This window comes from Fukomys damarensis, unplaced genomic scaffold (assembly GCF_012274545.1).
Source record: "Fukomys damarensis isolate Sample0158 unplaced genomic scaffold, DMR_v1.0_HiC HiC_scaffold_19, whole genome shotgun sequence".
Taxonomy (NCBI): Eukaryota; Metazoa; Chordata; class Mammalia; order Rodentia; family Bathyergidae; genus Fukomys; species Fukomys damarensis.
In genome coordinates this window covers 63,435,484-63,450,466 of record NW_022900931.1, presented here as the reverse complement: position 1 = coordinate 63,450,466, position 14,983 = coordinate 63,435,484, and the positions used below count along the sequence as shown (strand labels likewise).

Sequence of the window (14,983 nt, the reverse complement as noted above, 5' to 3'; positions counted from 1 at the left end):
CCCGCCATGCTGAGGCTTCCAGCGGCTCGGGCCCAGGAGACACCGGGCCCTCTGACCCCCGTCTGGCTCGCTCCCTGCCAGCTTCAAAGCCTGAGGGTAGCCTTCATTCCAGCCCCGCAGGCCCCAGCAGCTCCAAGGGCTCTGGCCCTCCCTCTCAGGAAGAGGAGGAGGGAGAGCGGGCCCTGCGGGAGAAGGCTGTGAATATTCCCCTGGATCCCCTTCCTGGGCACCCACTGCGGGACCCCAGGTCACAGCTGCAGCAGTTCAGCCACATCAAGAAGGATGTGACCCTGAGCAAGCCCAGCTTTGCCCGCACCGTGCTCTGGAACCCCGAGGACCTGATCCCTCTGCCCGTCCCCAAGCAGGACATGGTGCCCCCTGTACCTGCTGCCCTGCAGTCCATGCCTGCCTTGGACCCCCGGCTGCACCGTTCCAGCCCTGCAGGGCCCCCCAGTGCCCGCCAGCGCCCAGGCACCTCCACAGACCCCAGCACCTCCGGCTCTAACCTGCCCGACTTTGAACTCCTCTCTCGCATCCTCAAGACTGTTAATGTTCCTGGCCCCTCTGCAGCTCCCAGCCCAAGTGACAAGCCCAGTGACCCCAGGGTGCGGAAGGCCCCTACTGACCCTCGACTGCAGAAACCAGCAGACTCAGTGGCCTCCTCGCGTGCTGCCAAGCCCAGCCCTCCCGAAGGGTCCTCTCCAGCCTCCAGCCCCAGTGGAGGGTCCTCGCCACCAGCCACAGCTCCCTACGACCCCCGAGTGCTGGCGGCCGGCGGGCTCGGCCAGGGCAGTGGCAGTGGGCAGAGCAGTGTGCTAAGTGGCATCAGCCTCTATGACCCGAGGACTCCCAACGCAGGTGGCAAAGCCGGGGAGCTGGCTGCAGATGCACCTGCCCAGCCCAAGGGCCCTGAGGGCAACGGCAAGAATGCCGTCTCTAAGGCCAAGGAGCCCCCATTTGTCCGCAAGTCCGCATTGGAGCAGCCAGAAGCAGGGAAAGCTGGTGCAGATGGGGGCACAGCCCCGGCCACGGACAGATACAACAGCTACAACCGGCCCCGGCCCAAGTCCGCCACAGCCTCCACCGCTGCCACCGTCACTACGCCTGCGGAGGGTGCCCCGCCCCAGCCTGGGGTGCACAACCTGCCAGTGCCTGCGCTCTTCGGGACTGCAAAGCCAGCACCCAAAACGGGCTCAGGAAGCCCTTTTGCTGGCAACAGCCCGGCCCGAGAGGGCGAGCAGGACGCGGGGTCCCTGAAAGATGTTTTTAAAGGCTTCGACCCCACAGCCTCCCCCTTTTGCCAGTAGTGTTAGCCAGAACCAGTGCTCCTGCCACCCCACCTCTTCCAAGGTGATATTTAAGGGCAGCAATCAGAGTTGGGATTAGGGGGATGGGGAAGGGGCTGGATGGTTTTTTTTCCTTTTCTTTTTCCTTGTTTTTGGTGGGGTTTTTTTGTGTGTGGTTTTTTTGTTTTCTTTTCTTTTCTCCCTCTCCCCAAATAGTATTTCCTCTGAGACATAAATAGTACATAACCATCTTAGGTGGGTTCTGGTCAGTGCTGCAGGGCTCCTAGAATCTCCGAGGTACTGGGCCTGAGCCACAGTGGGTGCTCTGGAGCCTGGGCCTCCCTGGATGCAGTGCAGGGAGGGCTTCTGGGCAAAGCTTGGGGCTCTCCTCAGGACAAAGGGAACAGTAAGTGTCTGAGAAGGGACTGAAGGTCACTCATCCCGCACTGCTGGGTGAGGAGAAAACGGAGCCCGGTCCTGGCGGGACCTGTGAGGAAGCCAGGGCTCTTCAGTGTGAAGCCCATGCCAGCTGCTTCAGAAGGGAAAAATTAAAGGTATCAAAGGAGGTGGCTGAGAATTCTCAGTGGCACCCTGGTGCCCATTCCCTGGGCCCACTCTTGTCTCTGAATTACCACTCGAGCCCCTCTGTCCCTGTCCCCAGCCCCCAGTTGTGCCCCGAATCGGGGCCCTCCAGCCTGCACAGGAGCCTCAGGGTGAAGGCAGCTCTGGAGGCAGCAGGCCTGTGGGGACAGTAGCCCCTGATGAGCCGCCTCAGGACCCAGGAGCACGTTTTCTGTCAGTATTACCCATCCTGCCCCACACCGGGATCTGCCCCGGCCCCCCGAAGCCGCAGCGCCCTGTGTGCATGCACTGCTGGCCTCCACCCTGACAGCAGCCCCACAGGCTCCCCTTGGGAACCCCGGGTGGCCCTTTCACACAGTGTTTGCGCTCTCTGCTTGCTTTGTTCCTCAAGCCGCTAGGACACGAGGTACTGGTGTTTGGTTTTCCTCTCCCAGGCCAGCAAGTGTCGGGTTTAGGGTTTGTATGCACTTCCCAAGAGGTGGATAGGGCAGGAGACTGTCGCTGGGGCAAGGAGGGGCCGAGGACCCCACTGGGGATGGAGGACTGAAGGTTCACCTGAGCCCGACAGAGCCGTCATGGCTGCAGCGGCCCCTTTCCCCTACTCCCACCCCGCCTGAGGACTGGCCTGGTCATACGGTCCCCGGGGAGGCCCCACCTGGGAGTATGGCTGGGTTACTCCAGGGAGCCCAGCAAGGCCTGGGCGGCACTGGCCCCAGAAGTACGCACTTCCTAAAAGGTCTGGGTACTTGGGGTCCCTCTTCTGCTTGTTTCTCCTGGCCTCACTGTCAGTGTTGCCACACTGAGGACCCAGACTCATCTGTTCACAGGTCTGGTCATCCAGACCTGAGGGACCCTCTCTGTCCCAAGTGGAGTACGCACAAGGCTTCTGGGCCACCCACAACCCAGAGAGAAGAAATAACTCGATTTGGGGGCAGGAGACAGGGTGGGAGTGGCCAGGCCAGGTACCCTGCAAGGCCAGATAGCGCTGGGGTCCGCAGGCTGAGGTCTGGCCATCCTGGCTGGCTGCCTCCCTCTTGTGTTGTTTCTAAAGCATCCATCAGTGAGATTTGTCTTCAGCCGCAGAGCTGGCCTTGAAGCAGAGGGCTACGGCTCGTGTGTACGAGATGAGGAAGGATACGCAGCGTGGCAGTGTTTTGGGTCCCCCCCCCACTTCTGAGAACTTTCTTTTGTAAAGGAAAACGTAAATGCTTTTTTTAAAACTAAAATCTGTGGATGAAATAGAAGCTGAAGTGCTCCTCTTGGAATGTTCAGCATCAGAACCTCATGGAACTATGAATTCATCCAGAATTCCCTTTTGCCATCAGGCCGAGCTTTTAAAGAAAAATTGTTCTCTAACCAGGATTGTAACAAAAGTGTAAATACTGTTTCAGAGTTGAAAGTTGATGGTGCAAATATGTATATAATGTACTGTATTTTTACAATGATCGTCGCATGACTCTTCCCCTTTTTGTACTCCATATCTGTCTTCCAGAAACCTCTCCTGCCTTTTCTCCTGTGTCTCTTAATCCGATAATTGTATTACTGCCATTAAAGGATGCAGTTATTTTAAACAGCCTGCGGGTCTATGGTGCCCAGACCTTCCTGTGCCCTGGAGTGTGACGAAGGAAGGCGGGCGAAGGCTGGGGAGTATCTGTGGACTCTGCCGCTCTGTCCTTCCCCATGGTGCCCTGGAGCCTGTGCTCTGCCACTGAGTACCCGGTCCCCGCTGGACAGCAGCTCTTTGGGGCTCTCCGGGGAGCCAGAGTGGGGATCTGTCCTGCCGTCCTGGCCTGTGTGTCTGTGCATACGCAGAGGGTCCCCATGGGCGATACTTTGACTTTATGATGGGGCAAAACCCATCTGTGTTGACTGCTTCTGTACTTCTGAATTTGCGCTTTTAACTTTGATCTTTTCCCGGCAATTTGTGATCTGATTGCTTTTTTTTTTTTTTTTTTTTTTTTTTTTTGGAGACAGGGTCTCCTATGTAGCCCAGAACTCCCTATGTAGCCCACGCTGGTCTCAAACTTGCAGCGATCCTCCTGCCTCAGCCTCGCCAGTGCTGGGATTACAGGTGTGCACCACCACACCTGGTTCTGATCACTTGTGAGAGGTGGCATTGAGCTGCAGTTCCCGGTCAGCCACGTGAGGTGTTGAATGCTTTTATTATAAAATATGCTTTGACTAGGTGTGGTGGAGCACAACTGTATCCCAGCACTTGGGAGACTGAGGCAGGAAGATTGCTGCAAGGTCAAGGCCACCCTGCACTACATAGACCCTGTCTCAAAAAAAGAAAAAAAGGGCCAGGGATTTAGCTCAGTGGTTTGGTGGCCTGCCTTGAAAGCACAAGGACCCGAGTTCCATCCCCGATACCAAAAAAAAAAACAAAACAAAAAAAAAACGGGTGTAGCTCAGTGCAAAGGCCCAGAGTTCTGTCATAAATGGGCCTGCTGTTAGATAATGTTCAGCAGCAGCAGGTGTAAGTGCAGGGTTCTGAGCGCTTTGAGGCAGAACTGTCCAGTTTGACAACTTTTGGGGGGGCGGGGGTACTGGGGATCAAACTTGGGACCTTGTGCTTGCAAGGCAGGTGACAGAACCACTGAGCCAAATCCCTGGCCCTCAATGCGTCCTGCGCTAGAGCATGTTATGCAGAGATAGCACTGTCCTGAGTTGAGTAGAAGCTGGAAGGGGCAGGGGCAGAGGTTTTGCCCCAGTGTGGAGGGTGCCACGTCCACAGCTGGCGGAGATGACCATCTCCCTTTCTCCTGAGACGTTCTCGCTGCGTTGCCCAGGCTGTCCTCGAGCAGCTGGGATTGCAGGTGTGCACCACCTCACGGGGCTGGGGATGGAGCCCAGTGCCCATGCTAGTGTGTGCTGAACCGGTGAGCCCCACCCCGGCTCTCAGGCCGGCCAGCCTGTTAAGACCTTCAGCCCAGTGAGGCGTGCCCACATTCTGGAGGGCAGTCTTTCCACAAAACCTGGTTTCGAAGTCCGTCTCACCCAGACACCTCACAAAACGATCTAGAATGATGTTTGGGCAGGTAGTTGGCCCAGCCAGATGAACACACAGTTGACCACCACGACTGCCGAGGTGAGGAGCCCCCACCCACTCATCTGGCTACAGTTGCCCATAGCCATCAGCAGGCCGGAGGCACCCTGGGAGCAAGCATTAAGGTGGGTGCCCTCTGGGAGGACTCTCCCTTCACCCCACCTCACCCCTGCCTGGGGCATGAGGCCTCCAAAAGGCTTCAAGGTGCAAGAGCCTAACCCCAGGCTAGGCAACACACCAGTCCCCTCAGCAGAACACAGGGAAAGCAGAGGAGCACTTGTCTGTCGGGGAGGTGGGGTCACAGTGCTGGGAATGTAACCAGCGCCCCTCTGAAGGAGTCTGGGTGCAGCCATCGTCACAAGGTGTTCCTGGGGGCTTCAACTTGCATCCCACCGTGTCCCCAGCCACCCAATTAAAAAGTAAAAAGGGGCTGGGGCTTTAGCTCATTGTTTTGACTGCCTGCCTCCCAAGCACAAGGACCCGAGTTCAATTCCTGATACCAAAAAAAAAAGGCAAAATAGCTCCTGCACATTTTTTTATTTTTTCACTTCTACATATTTTTAAATTCTTCTGACAATTACTGGGTTTTTTTGTGTGTGTTTTGTTTTGTTTTGTTTTTGTTTTTAGACAGGGTCTCACTTTGTAGTTGAGACTGACCTGGAACTCACTATGTAGCCCAGGATGGTCTCGAACTCACAGCGATCCTCCTGCCTCAGCCTCCTGAGTGGTGGGATTACAGGTGTGCGCCACCACAACTGATGCTGACAATTACTGTTTTAAACTTTGTTGGCTTTAGATAATTTGTCAGCTTCCCATTCCCTGTTCCCTACATTTTAGTTGCTTTTTTTTTTTTTTTGACAGGAGCTTGGTAAGTGGCTCAATTGCCCAGGTTGGGTTTGAACTTGTGAGCCTCCTGCCTCTGCCTCCCAGAGTGCTGGGACTAGCCTGTGCCGCCACACCTGGGTTGTAGAGGCTTTTGTAACATTAAATAATGTGATTTGTCATTCCCTGTACTGATCTCTCATCAGCACAGAAGACTGGAATGATCCACGGTGGTGCCGGTGTCCTCTGTCCTGCTGTCCCTTAACAATCGCCACAGCCATGAGTGGCTGCTGAGCACCTGAACTGTGACAGGTGAACATAGGCACTGACTTTATTTCTGATGATGTTTAAACAGCCATGTAGAACTAGTGGCTGCAGTGTCGAAGGGCACAGCTACCAAGCACAGCTGTAGCCCTTTCGCTCCCTCAGTTACAAGGGTTGCCATAGGCCCATCACCTCCCCCACACCTCCCACCACCGGGTGCCTGCAGTCACTGTTCCCTACCCTAAGAAATTACCACGAATTTGATGGCTTAATGCATAAGTGGAGTGTTTTTTGTTATTTTCTTTTGCAGCCGGGCGTGGTGGCACACCCCTGTGATCCCAGCATTCTGGGAGGCTGAGCAGGAGGATCGCAAAGTCAAGCCCTCCCTGGGCAATTTAGCAATTTAAGGAGACTCTGTCTCAAAAAATAAAAGTAAAAGTTAAAAAAAAAGGAGGTGGGGGGATGATAAAAAAAAAAAAAAGCTGGGACTGTAGCTTAGTGCAAAGACCTTGGATTCAATCTCCAGTATCAGGCAGGGAGGGGGAGAAGAATCGATTACGTTTTTGCTTTTGTGGTACTGGCCTTTTTACATTTTTTTATTTTGAAGCAGGATCTCACTAAGTCACTATATTGCCCAAGCTGGACTCAATCTTGTGATCCTCCTGCCTCAGCTACCCCGAGTGCAGGACTGCAGGTGCACACCACCTCACCCTTCTAGACCACGTCAGAGTTACAAAACGACAGTGGTCTCCGGCTCAGCAACTGTCAGATGACCGAGGATCCATCCGATGCCCAGTCCAGGCTGAAACAGGAGGACTGTGCCTTCAGTCCAGAGAATTGTGGCCCCTGAGAAGAGGAGATGTTAACAGCAGAAAGCTGTATATTACACAGGTCTGTTCTGCCAGCCTGCCCTAAATCACATTTGATGGGGAGAGAAGACAAGCACAATAACTCACTTGGGGCCACCTAGTATGTCTGCAACAGGCTGTGGGACCGCCTTTCCCCTCCACCCTGGGGGCTTTGCACTGAGCTATATCCCTAGCCTTATTTATTTTTGTACTTTGAGACAGGATCTGTTCAAGGGTCTAAATTTTCCAAGGCTGGGCTTAAATTTATGATCCCCCCGCCTTAGCCTCCCAGTCGTGTGTTATCACGACAGGCTCTACATGTCTTTCACAAGCATGATGCAAGTTTCATCCTGTTCCCCATTTCACAGATGAACAAACTGAGGCACAGAGAGACTAACTAACCCGTTTAGATAAATAGCTGCTCAGTGGTAAGTAGGGCTCCAGACTCATCCAGACACTCGCAGGCTGTGTCTGTGGAGCACAGAATCACCTTACTGAGGGCAAGATGCCTTCTCCCAGGGCAGTGTGGTCAGAGGAATCCAGAGTGGCTTTTTCTTTTCCTGCTTACTCAATCAGCTCCTGGTCAGGAAAGCAGAAACTGGTCTTGGTACTTAGACCAGAAGGAATGTGGTGCAGGGAATTGGACCCCAAAGGACTGGGAGGTTTCAAGGGACAAAAGAGGAGGCCGGGGATTTAGCTCAGTGGTTCGGTGGCCCAAGTTCAATCCCCAGTACCCCCCCCAAAAAAAAGGAACAAAAGAGGGATGATCAGGTTACCAAAGATTAGTGGGTACAGGAAGCTGCTACAGTCTGCAGGGCCAAGGGAACCAGAGGAAAATGTCAAATGTAGTTTTCAGGCTTCTAGCCCCAGCCACAGAGGATGGCTCAGGAGGACCATGCACATGAACCTGAGTCGGCTGTGTCCAAGCAACTGCACTCTTTGAGAGCCCATAGGCCCTCGCCCTAGGGGGCACAGCCCTCGTCCTATACGGTCCTTAGCATTTCACCCGAGTACAGGAGAGTCTCTGTGAAGAGGGCATGGTGCAGCTTTTGGGGGCAGAGAAAGGTGAAGGAGACAGCCCCAAACCAGGAAGACCTGCTTAGCCCAGTGTGCCTCCCTTTCTCTGTAGGGCACCCCAGGAGTTGGAGGAGCATGACCTGAGGCCTTTGCTGCAAGGTACCCCTTCCTCGGCCCTTTCTCCCTCACAGGCCTCTTCACTCAGCTTTTAGCCTGCCACTTCTACATCTCCCAGGTAAGCCGTTGTCTTCCCAAAAGCTGTGTTAAGACAAATAGCCAGTGCCCTAAGCCAGCTGTCACATAAACGCCAATCCCATGTCTTGTGGGAGGAAGTACAGTGATCCCCTCTCATCCTTGGTTTATTACCTGCTATCCACAGTTTACCTATTGTCAACCACATTCCAAAAATATTAAATGGAGTGCCAGGAATTTAGCTCAGGGGTACTGCACCTGCCTGTCAATGCAAGGTCCTGAGTTTGATCCCTGGTAAAGGAAAAAAAAAATTAAATGGAAAATTCCAGAAATAATTCCTAAGTGGCATGTCATTCAACAGCACATTGTCCTGATGAAATCTCATGCTGTCTTGGTTTTGTCCCACCAGGGACAAGGAATCATCCATTTGTGAAATATATCCACACCATATATGCTACCTGCCTGTTACCAGCAAGCTTGAGAGCAATCTCCATTGGCACTGTTTTTTGGTTTTTTGTTTTGGTGGCATCAGGAATTGAACTCAGGACCTTGTACTCGCAAGACAGATGCACTGGGCCCAGTGGCGCACACCTATAATCCCAGCATGCAGGAGGCTGAGGCAGGAGGATCACTGTGAGTTCAAGACCAGCCTGGGCTACATAGTGAGTTCCAGGTCAGTCTCAACTACATAGTGAGAGCCTGACTCAAACAAACAAACAAACAAAAAAGCAAGACAGATGCAGCGCCACTAAGCTAAATCCCTGGTACAGCACTGTTGTATCTAGTGTTTCGTATTTCCTCTCCCCACTTTCAGGCATGCTTTGGGGGGTCTTGGGACGTAACCCCAGTGATGGGGGCGCCATTGTATTCCTTGAAATAAATGTGTCATTTTAATGATCAGGACAACTGACTGCACTCTCATCATGCTGTAGTTGGCTTTAGACATGTCTGTTTGGTGTCCCTTGCAATGAGTGAGAGTGACCTGCCTGGGAAGATAGACTGTCTCTGGGAGTTGTTGAATTTTTTCGTGCACTTTATAGCTAAGTATTTATTAGTTAACAAGCCCCACCATGATGTTTCTTTCTTTTTTCTTTTTTTAGACTGCTGCATAGGCATGTAGCACCAGAAAGGCATATTTGGAATCTGCAAATATTTAGTTTCTTGCTTTTTCTTTCTTTCTTTTTTTTTTGTACTAGGGATCAAGGTCAGGACCTTGCACTTGCAAGGGAGGCAACAGCACCACTGAGCTAAATCCCTGGCCCTTGTTTTTCTTAATGTCAATGCCTGAGTAAGAGGTATGAGCTCTGCTTTTTGAGCCGAGGACCCTGGGGGAAGAGCTTTGGCTCAGTGACCAAAGTTAGTTTTGTGGCTTCTTCTGTTAGCATAGCTTTAGCTGCTATTGCCTTCAGGCACAGTGGCTCCATCTAACTTCCTTGATAAGTGTGCCACTGAGTAGAGTTCCTGTCCCAGTCCTCCTGTTAAGATACCCAAAGCTATTCCTCTCTTTTCTAATACATAGAAGAAGAGTTTTGTTGTTGTTGTTGTTCTTTTGAGACAGGATCTTTGAGACAGGGTCTCACTATGAAGACAGCTTTTTTTTGTTTGTTTTTTTTTGGTACCAGGGATCGAACTCTGGTCCTTGCGCTTGTGTGGCAGGTGCCAGAACCACTGAGCTAAACCCCTGGCCCTTGAGACAGGATCTTGCTTTGTAGTGCAGCCTGGCCTTGAACTCTGTATAGGTGAGGCTGGCCTTAAACTTGCAGTGATCCTCCTGCTCAGTCAGTCGCTTCTGTCAATTCTAAGGATTCAGACTCAGGACATTTGACAGCCTCATATGGAGGCTTTGCTGTTAGTCCAATACCCAGCTTCAGCAGAAGGCAGCCATCCCCAGCAAGCAACAAAGCTGTTGTTTGGTGGCCCGGGGCCTGCGATCACACTTAGCCCGGATCCTGTCCCTAGACAGCTGTTATTCCCATGGTATAATAATGTATCCCAAGTATTGGGCTTGCTGAAGGGATAGCTGAGCCCTTTGCTGTAAGACTTATTTCCTCACCAGGTGTGGTGGTGCACACCTGTAATCTCAGCACTCTGAGGCTGAAGCAGGAGGGTCATCCAGAGTTCAAGTCCAGCCTGCACTGCCGAGCAAGACCTTATCTCAAAAATTAAAAAATTAAAAAAGACTTTATGTCTCTTCTTAGCTAGAAAATTGGAAGAATGGATAATACTGTGGTTGAATAGCTGCCAAGTTGGGCTGCAGGCCAGAATATCATCTACATAATGTAAGATGGTTCCCTGTTTAAGCTGCAGATTCCTTAATTCTTTTCCCAGAGCCAGAGCAAATAAGTGAGACCTATGGGAGAAATGTCCAAATAAATTGTTGTTTTTCTTTTGAAATGGGATTTTCCCAAAGGCAAACAGAACTGGGAATCTGGATGGAGAGGAATAGAAGAGAAAGCATGTTTGAGTTCTAAGACTGAGAACAACTAATGTCTCCAGGAATTTGATAGAGGATCCTATCTATAGATCTGCCATCAGAAGGTAGATTGGGTTACGGCCTCGTTTATGAGGTTGAGGTGGAGTTTTTGTTTTGTTTTGTTGAGAAAGAGTCTTGCTATGTAGTCCAGGCTGGCTTTGAACTCTCTATATAGCCCAGGAGTGTGCTTCTATGCTTGGTGAGACAGAGTTTTGTACCACCCTATATTCTCCCGAAGGTTTACTGTGGGAAGAACAGGAGTATTGCAAGGGACTGGCAAGGTCAAAGAAGGCCATATTTGAAAAACTTGTTTGTGACAGGCTATAGGCCTTTATGAGGCCCCCCTTTTCTTTGGTCCTGGGGAACAAACTCAGGACCTTGTGCCTGTGAGGCAGTTGTGGTGCCACTGAGCTAAATCCCCAGCCCATGAGCACCTTCTTTGATTGGATATTGTTTTTTGTTTATTTGTTTTGTTTTGTTTGAGACAGGGTCTCACTATGTAGTTGAGACTGACCCAGAACTCACTATGTAGCCCAGGCTGGTCTCGAACTCACAGCGATCCTCCTGACTCAGCCTCCTGAGTGCTGGGATTACAGGTGTGGGCAACCACGCCCGGCTGGATACTGTTTTTGACTGGGACATTGGCTGGGATCTTTTAGTTTCATAGCCACCAGCACTGCTGAAATGGCCCTCCCAGGTATTGGATTACACCATGAATCTGGATCCACCTAGTGATTCATTGGGTCAAGGAGACCTGGTGTAGTCTCAACAGGTAAAATCTGCTTTGGCCTTTTCTGGAATTGGTGGACTGCCCTCAGTTTAACTGGTAAATTTTTTTCCTAGTGTCTTGATTACTTTCTCATTGCTGAGACAAAATATCTAACACCCAAAGTTAAGGGAGGACAGGTTTATTTATCTCATAGTTTATAGAGGTTTCAGCCCATAATTGACTGGCTGCAAGGCAGGGTGGCATCACAGATGAAAAACAGTTTATGGCAGGCAGAAGGTAGCAAAACAAGAAAGGGCCGACCACTGCTCTTTCTATCCCTTATATCTTACCCAGGCTACTTAGGGTGGGTAGCACTCACATCCTTAATCCTAGAGCTCTTGATTCTAGCATTGTACCATAAATCAATTCCAGCCTTATGCACTCTAGATCCAGCCAGCGCTGAAAAAGCCCCACCGATGACTGCATGAGGCTTTGGGGGACATCTAGACACAAGCTCTAATACCTAGTTAGGGGGTAGGACACCATGGGACAGTGAAAAACTCATGGTTGAACAGACCTGTGAATTACATGTCACAGTAGGAGCAAAGAAGCTATAACTAGGGTCCCCTCAACCCCATTTATAGCAATAGATCTGGAGGAGGGTTTTCCCAAATAGCAAGTTAAAACAGAAGCTGCGTGAAGTTTGAAACCCATCTGCAAACCTACGTGGGGCCTCTGAGACTCAGCCTTGCTGTTGCTCGCATTGTTATACATCTGCAACTGAGAAGGGAACCTGGACTCACGTAGTTGCCTGGGCGCCCTTTTTATTCTGAGGCAGGATCTCATTAAGTTTCCTGCCTCAGCCTCCTGAATAGCTGGGATGAGCAGTGAGTGCTGCTGAACTGGATGCAGTGTTTTAGAGCGCTCCTGATTCTCCTCTGGGTGATTCATGCAGAGCCACTGATCTAGTCACCCATGTAGATGCAGCTGGCCTGTGTTAAGATCCATCTCTTTAAAAATAAAAATTAGTTGGGAGGCTGAGGCAGGAGGATCACCATGAGTTCGAGGCCAGACTGGGCTACATAGTGAATTCAAAGCCATCCTGGACTACATAGAGGGACCCCCTCCACCTCAATTAAATAAAAAAAAAAAAAAAAAAAAAAAAGATTGACCTCTGTAAGGAGGATTTGTTTCCTCTGTGCTGACCCTTTCTGGTATTTGACTGTTTATTTCTCTTTCTCAACTGCAGAAGCCGTTTTCTTAGCCAAGAATGTGAAGAATGTGTCTGTCGCAAATACTTCCAGTTCTCACTGAAGCCACTGAGCCCCTAGTGCTCAACATGGTTGCAAGCCACAGCCCTGTCCTGGCCCACACGACCTCTCTCCCGGGGGGCCATCTCTTCCTCTTCCCCTGGAGCGCCCTTCCCAGGGGGAGACAGAGGAGCAGATCCTGAGAGCAGAGAGCTCAGAGCCCTGCCACTCCCCAGGGCAGTGGAGGTGCTGCCAGCTCTCTCTGACCCCAGAGGGATTAGGCAAGGGAGAGACAGCAAGGGTTACTTAGAACTTCCTCTGCCCCCTAAGCCTGTTTCCCACCAGCAGCTCGTGCTTCCCCTCCTCCCCTACCTCCTCCTCCCCACCACTTAGGTCAGGCTGGCCTTGAACTCACTGTGTAACCAGGCTGCCCTGAAACTCCCAGGGATCCTCCTGCCTCAGCCTCCCGCACCCTGGGATTACAGGCACGCTCCACTATGCCTGGCTAAGTTACGGTGGGTTTATTGGGATGTGGGCACCTGACTCCCTCCACAAGCACTGCCAACTTAATAACCAGAGGACCTGACTCCTGTGTGGACAGTGGAGTAAGCTGGTTCAGGTGTCCAGGGGAGGGATGGTAAGGGTCCAGGTAGGGGCGGGAGACACAGATGGCTTTTGATGGGGTCCCCAGCCAGCCTGCTTGTTTCCGGTCCTCCCATCTCTACAAGGCAGCACAGGGATCCCCTCAACACTCCCCTGGAGGAAGGACCTGGGCAGGGCCTGGACCACCAGGGAGGAGGCCACACCCCCACCTCTGGGCCCACCACAGGCACAGGAGGTTGCCCCAAGTGTGGCAAGTAGCAGTGCCATCGTCTCATGATGCCGTGAGTGTGCATCTAGGAGCCCCTAGTAAACCTGTGGTCCGGCCTGACCTTGCTGTCTCTGAGTCCCTGACTTGTCTTTCCTGGGAACCCATCCTTGCCCTCAGTCGATCAGCAAGTCAGTCAACAAATGCCCCTCCTTGTGCTGAGCAAGGTGGGGGGACCCCAGCACATGGCAGACCTGCCCCTGCCTGCACAGGGCCCCCAAACTGTAAGGGGGGACAGGTTTAGGTATTGCTCGAAGTGATTGACATAGATCACTGTACACTGGACCCTCAAAAGAGTATAAGGAAGGGACTTTAATTGTCCCTGTTTTTTAGGTAAAGTCACTGAGTCCAGGAAGTTTGAAAGACATGCCTTAGTTCCTGGAGCCAGCCAGTACCCAACAGTCCAGGTTTATTTGGAACAGATTTTTTTGGGGGGGTACTGGGGATGGAACTCAGGACCTTGCACTTGCGAGGCAGACAGTGGAACCACTGAGCTAAATCCCTAGTCCTCTGTTTTATGATTTGAGTGAGTCTCAATATGTAGTTCAGACTGGACCTGAACTCACTATATAACCCTGGGTGACTAGGAATTCAAGCAATCCTCCTGCCTCAGCCTCCTAAGTGCTAGGATTATAGTGTGCAGCATCACCTTGAGCTTTAATGCATAAATAAGAACATTGAATGTGATGAATTGAGGTATGAGAACTGTCTAGGGGACATGGTGAGAATTACTTTTCAGTAGATCTTGCATTCAGTATTATATTCGCTATGTAGTTGAGATTGACCCGGAACTCACTATGTAGCCCAGGCTGGTCTCCAACTCACAGTGATCCTCCTGCCTCAGCCTCCTCAGTGCTGGGATTACAGGCATGTGTCACCACTCCCGGCTATCACTTTTTTTTTTAATTAAAAAAAAATCATGGTGACCAGGGATTTAGCTCAGTGGTACCCACACCTGCCTCAAAAGCATAAGGTCCTGAGTTCAGTCCCCGGTACTAAAAAAAAAAAAAGGAAAAATTTTCCGTGACACAGGTTGGTGTTCCCAATAAAACTATGTGAAAAACTAATTTGTCAAATGGCATTTTATTTTATATCTGCATAGAATTGTACAGTAATACAACAAAATAGTAACCACTCATTGATGAGATTACTGGTGGGTTTTACTCTCCTGTCTGGGCTCCCCGGGGTTTTTCAGAGATTGCACATTAAGAACCTAAAGTTTTGCATCCATTGGAATTGTTTTTTTAAAAAAAACTACAAATCCCACAGACCTCGCGCCCGGACTTCTGAAGCCTGACCTTCCCCAGAGGCGACGATCGCTGGGACTTGTAGTCAGGAGTCGAAAGCGAGGAGGGACGCGAACTACCGGCATATATGACAGAGGAGGGAAACACCGCTGCTTCGACCAATGGACAGCGCTTAGTGAGCCTGAGTAGCGGGCGAACAACCAATAGAGAGCTGCTCCGCTTGAGCGACGTGGGTCTCAGCCTATAGGTGCCCCATGAGGCGGGGCGGCGCTCAGCGACTGTAGTGTGAATCATGGGAGGCAGCTGGTGGTGGGCTCGTGTCGCTCGCCTGGCCCGACTCCGCTTCCGGGGGGCGCTGCTGCCTCCTCAGAGGCCCCGG

At 51.5% G+C, this 14,983-nt stretch overlaps 1 protein-coding gene across 1 annotated transcript in view; it reads left to right on the top strand.

Annotated features, from left to right (window-relative positions):
• The window catches only part of Zc3h4 (zinc finger CCCH-type containing 4), a 37,073-nt gene extending 33,888 nt beyond the window's left edge, over positions 1 to 3,185 (top strand). Inside the window, 1 exon segment of the mRNA XM_019210081.1 lies at positions 1 to 3,185. Coding sequence (XP_019065626.1) covers positions 1 to 1,307 — 1,307 coding nt within the window. The 3' untranslated portion in view covers positions 1,308 to 3,185.
• Positions 3,186 to 14,983: the final 11,798 nt, after the last annotated feature.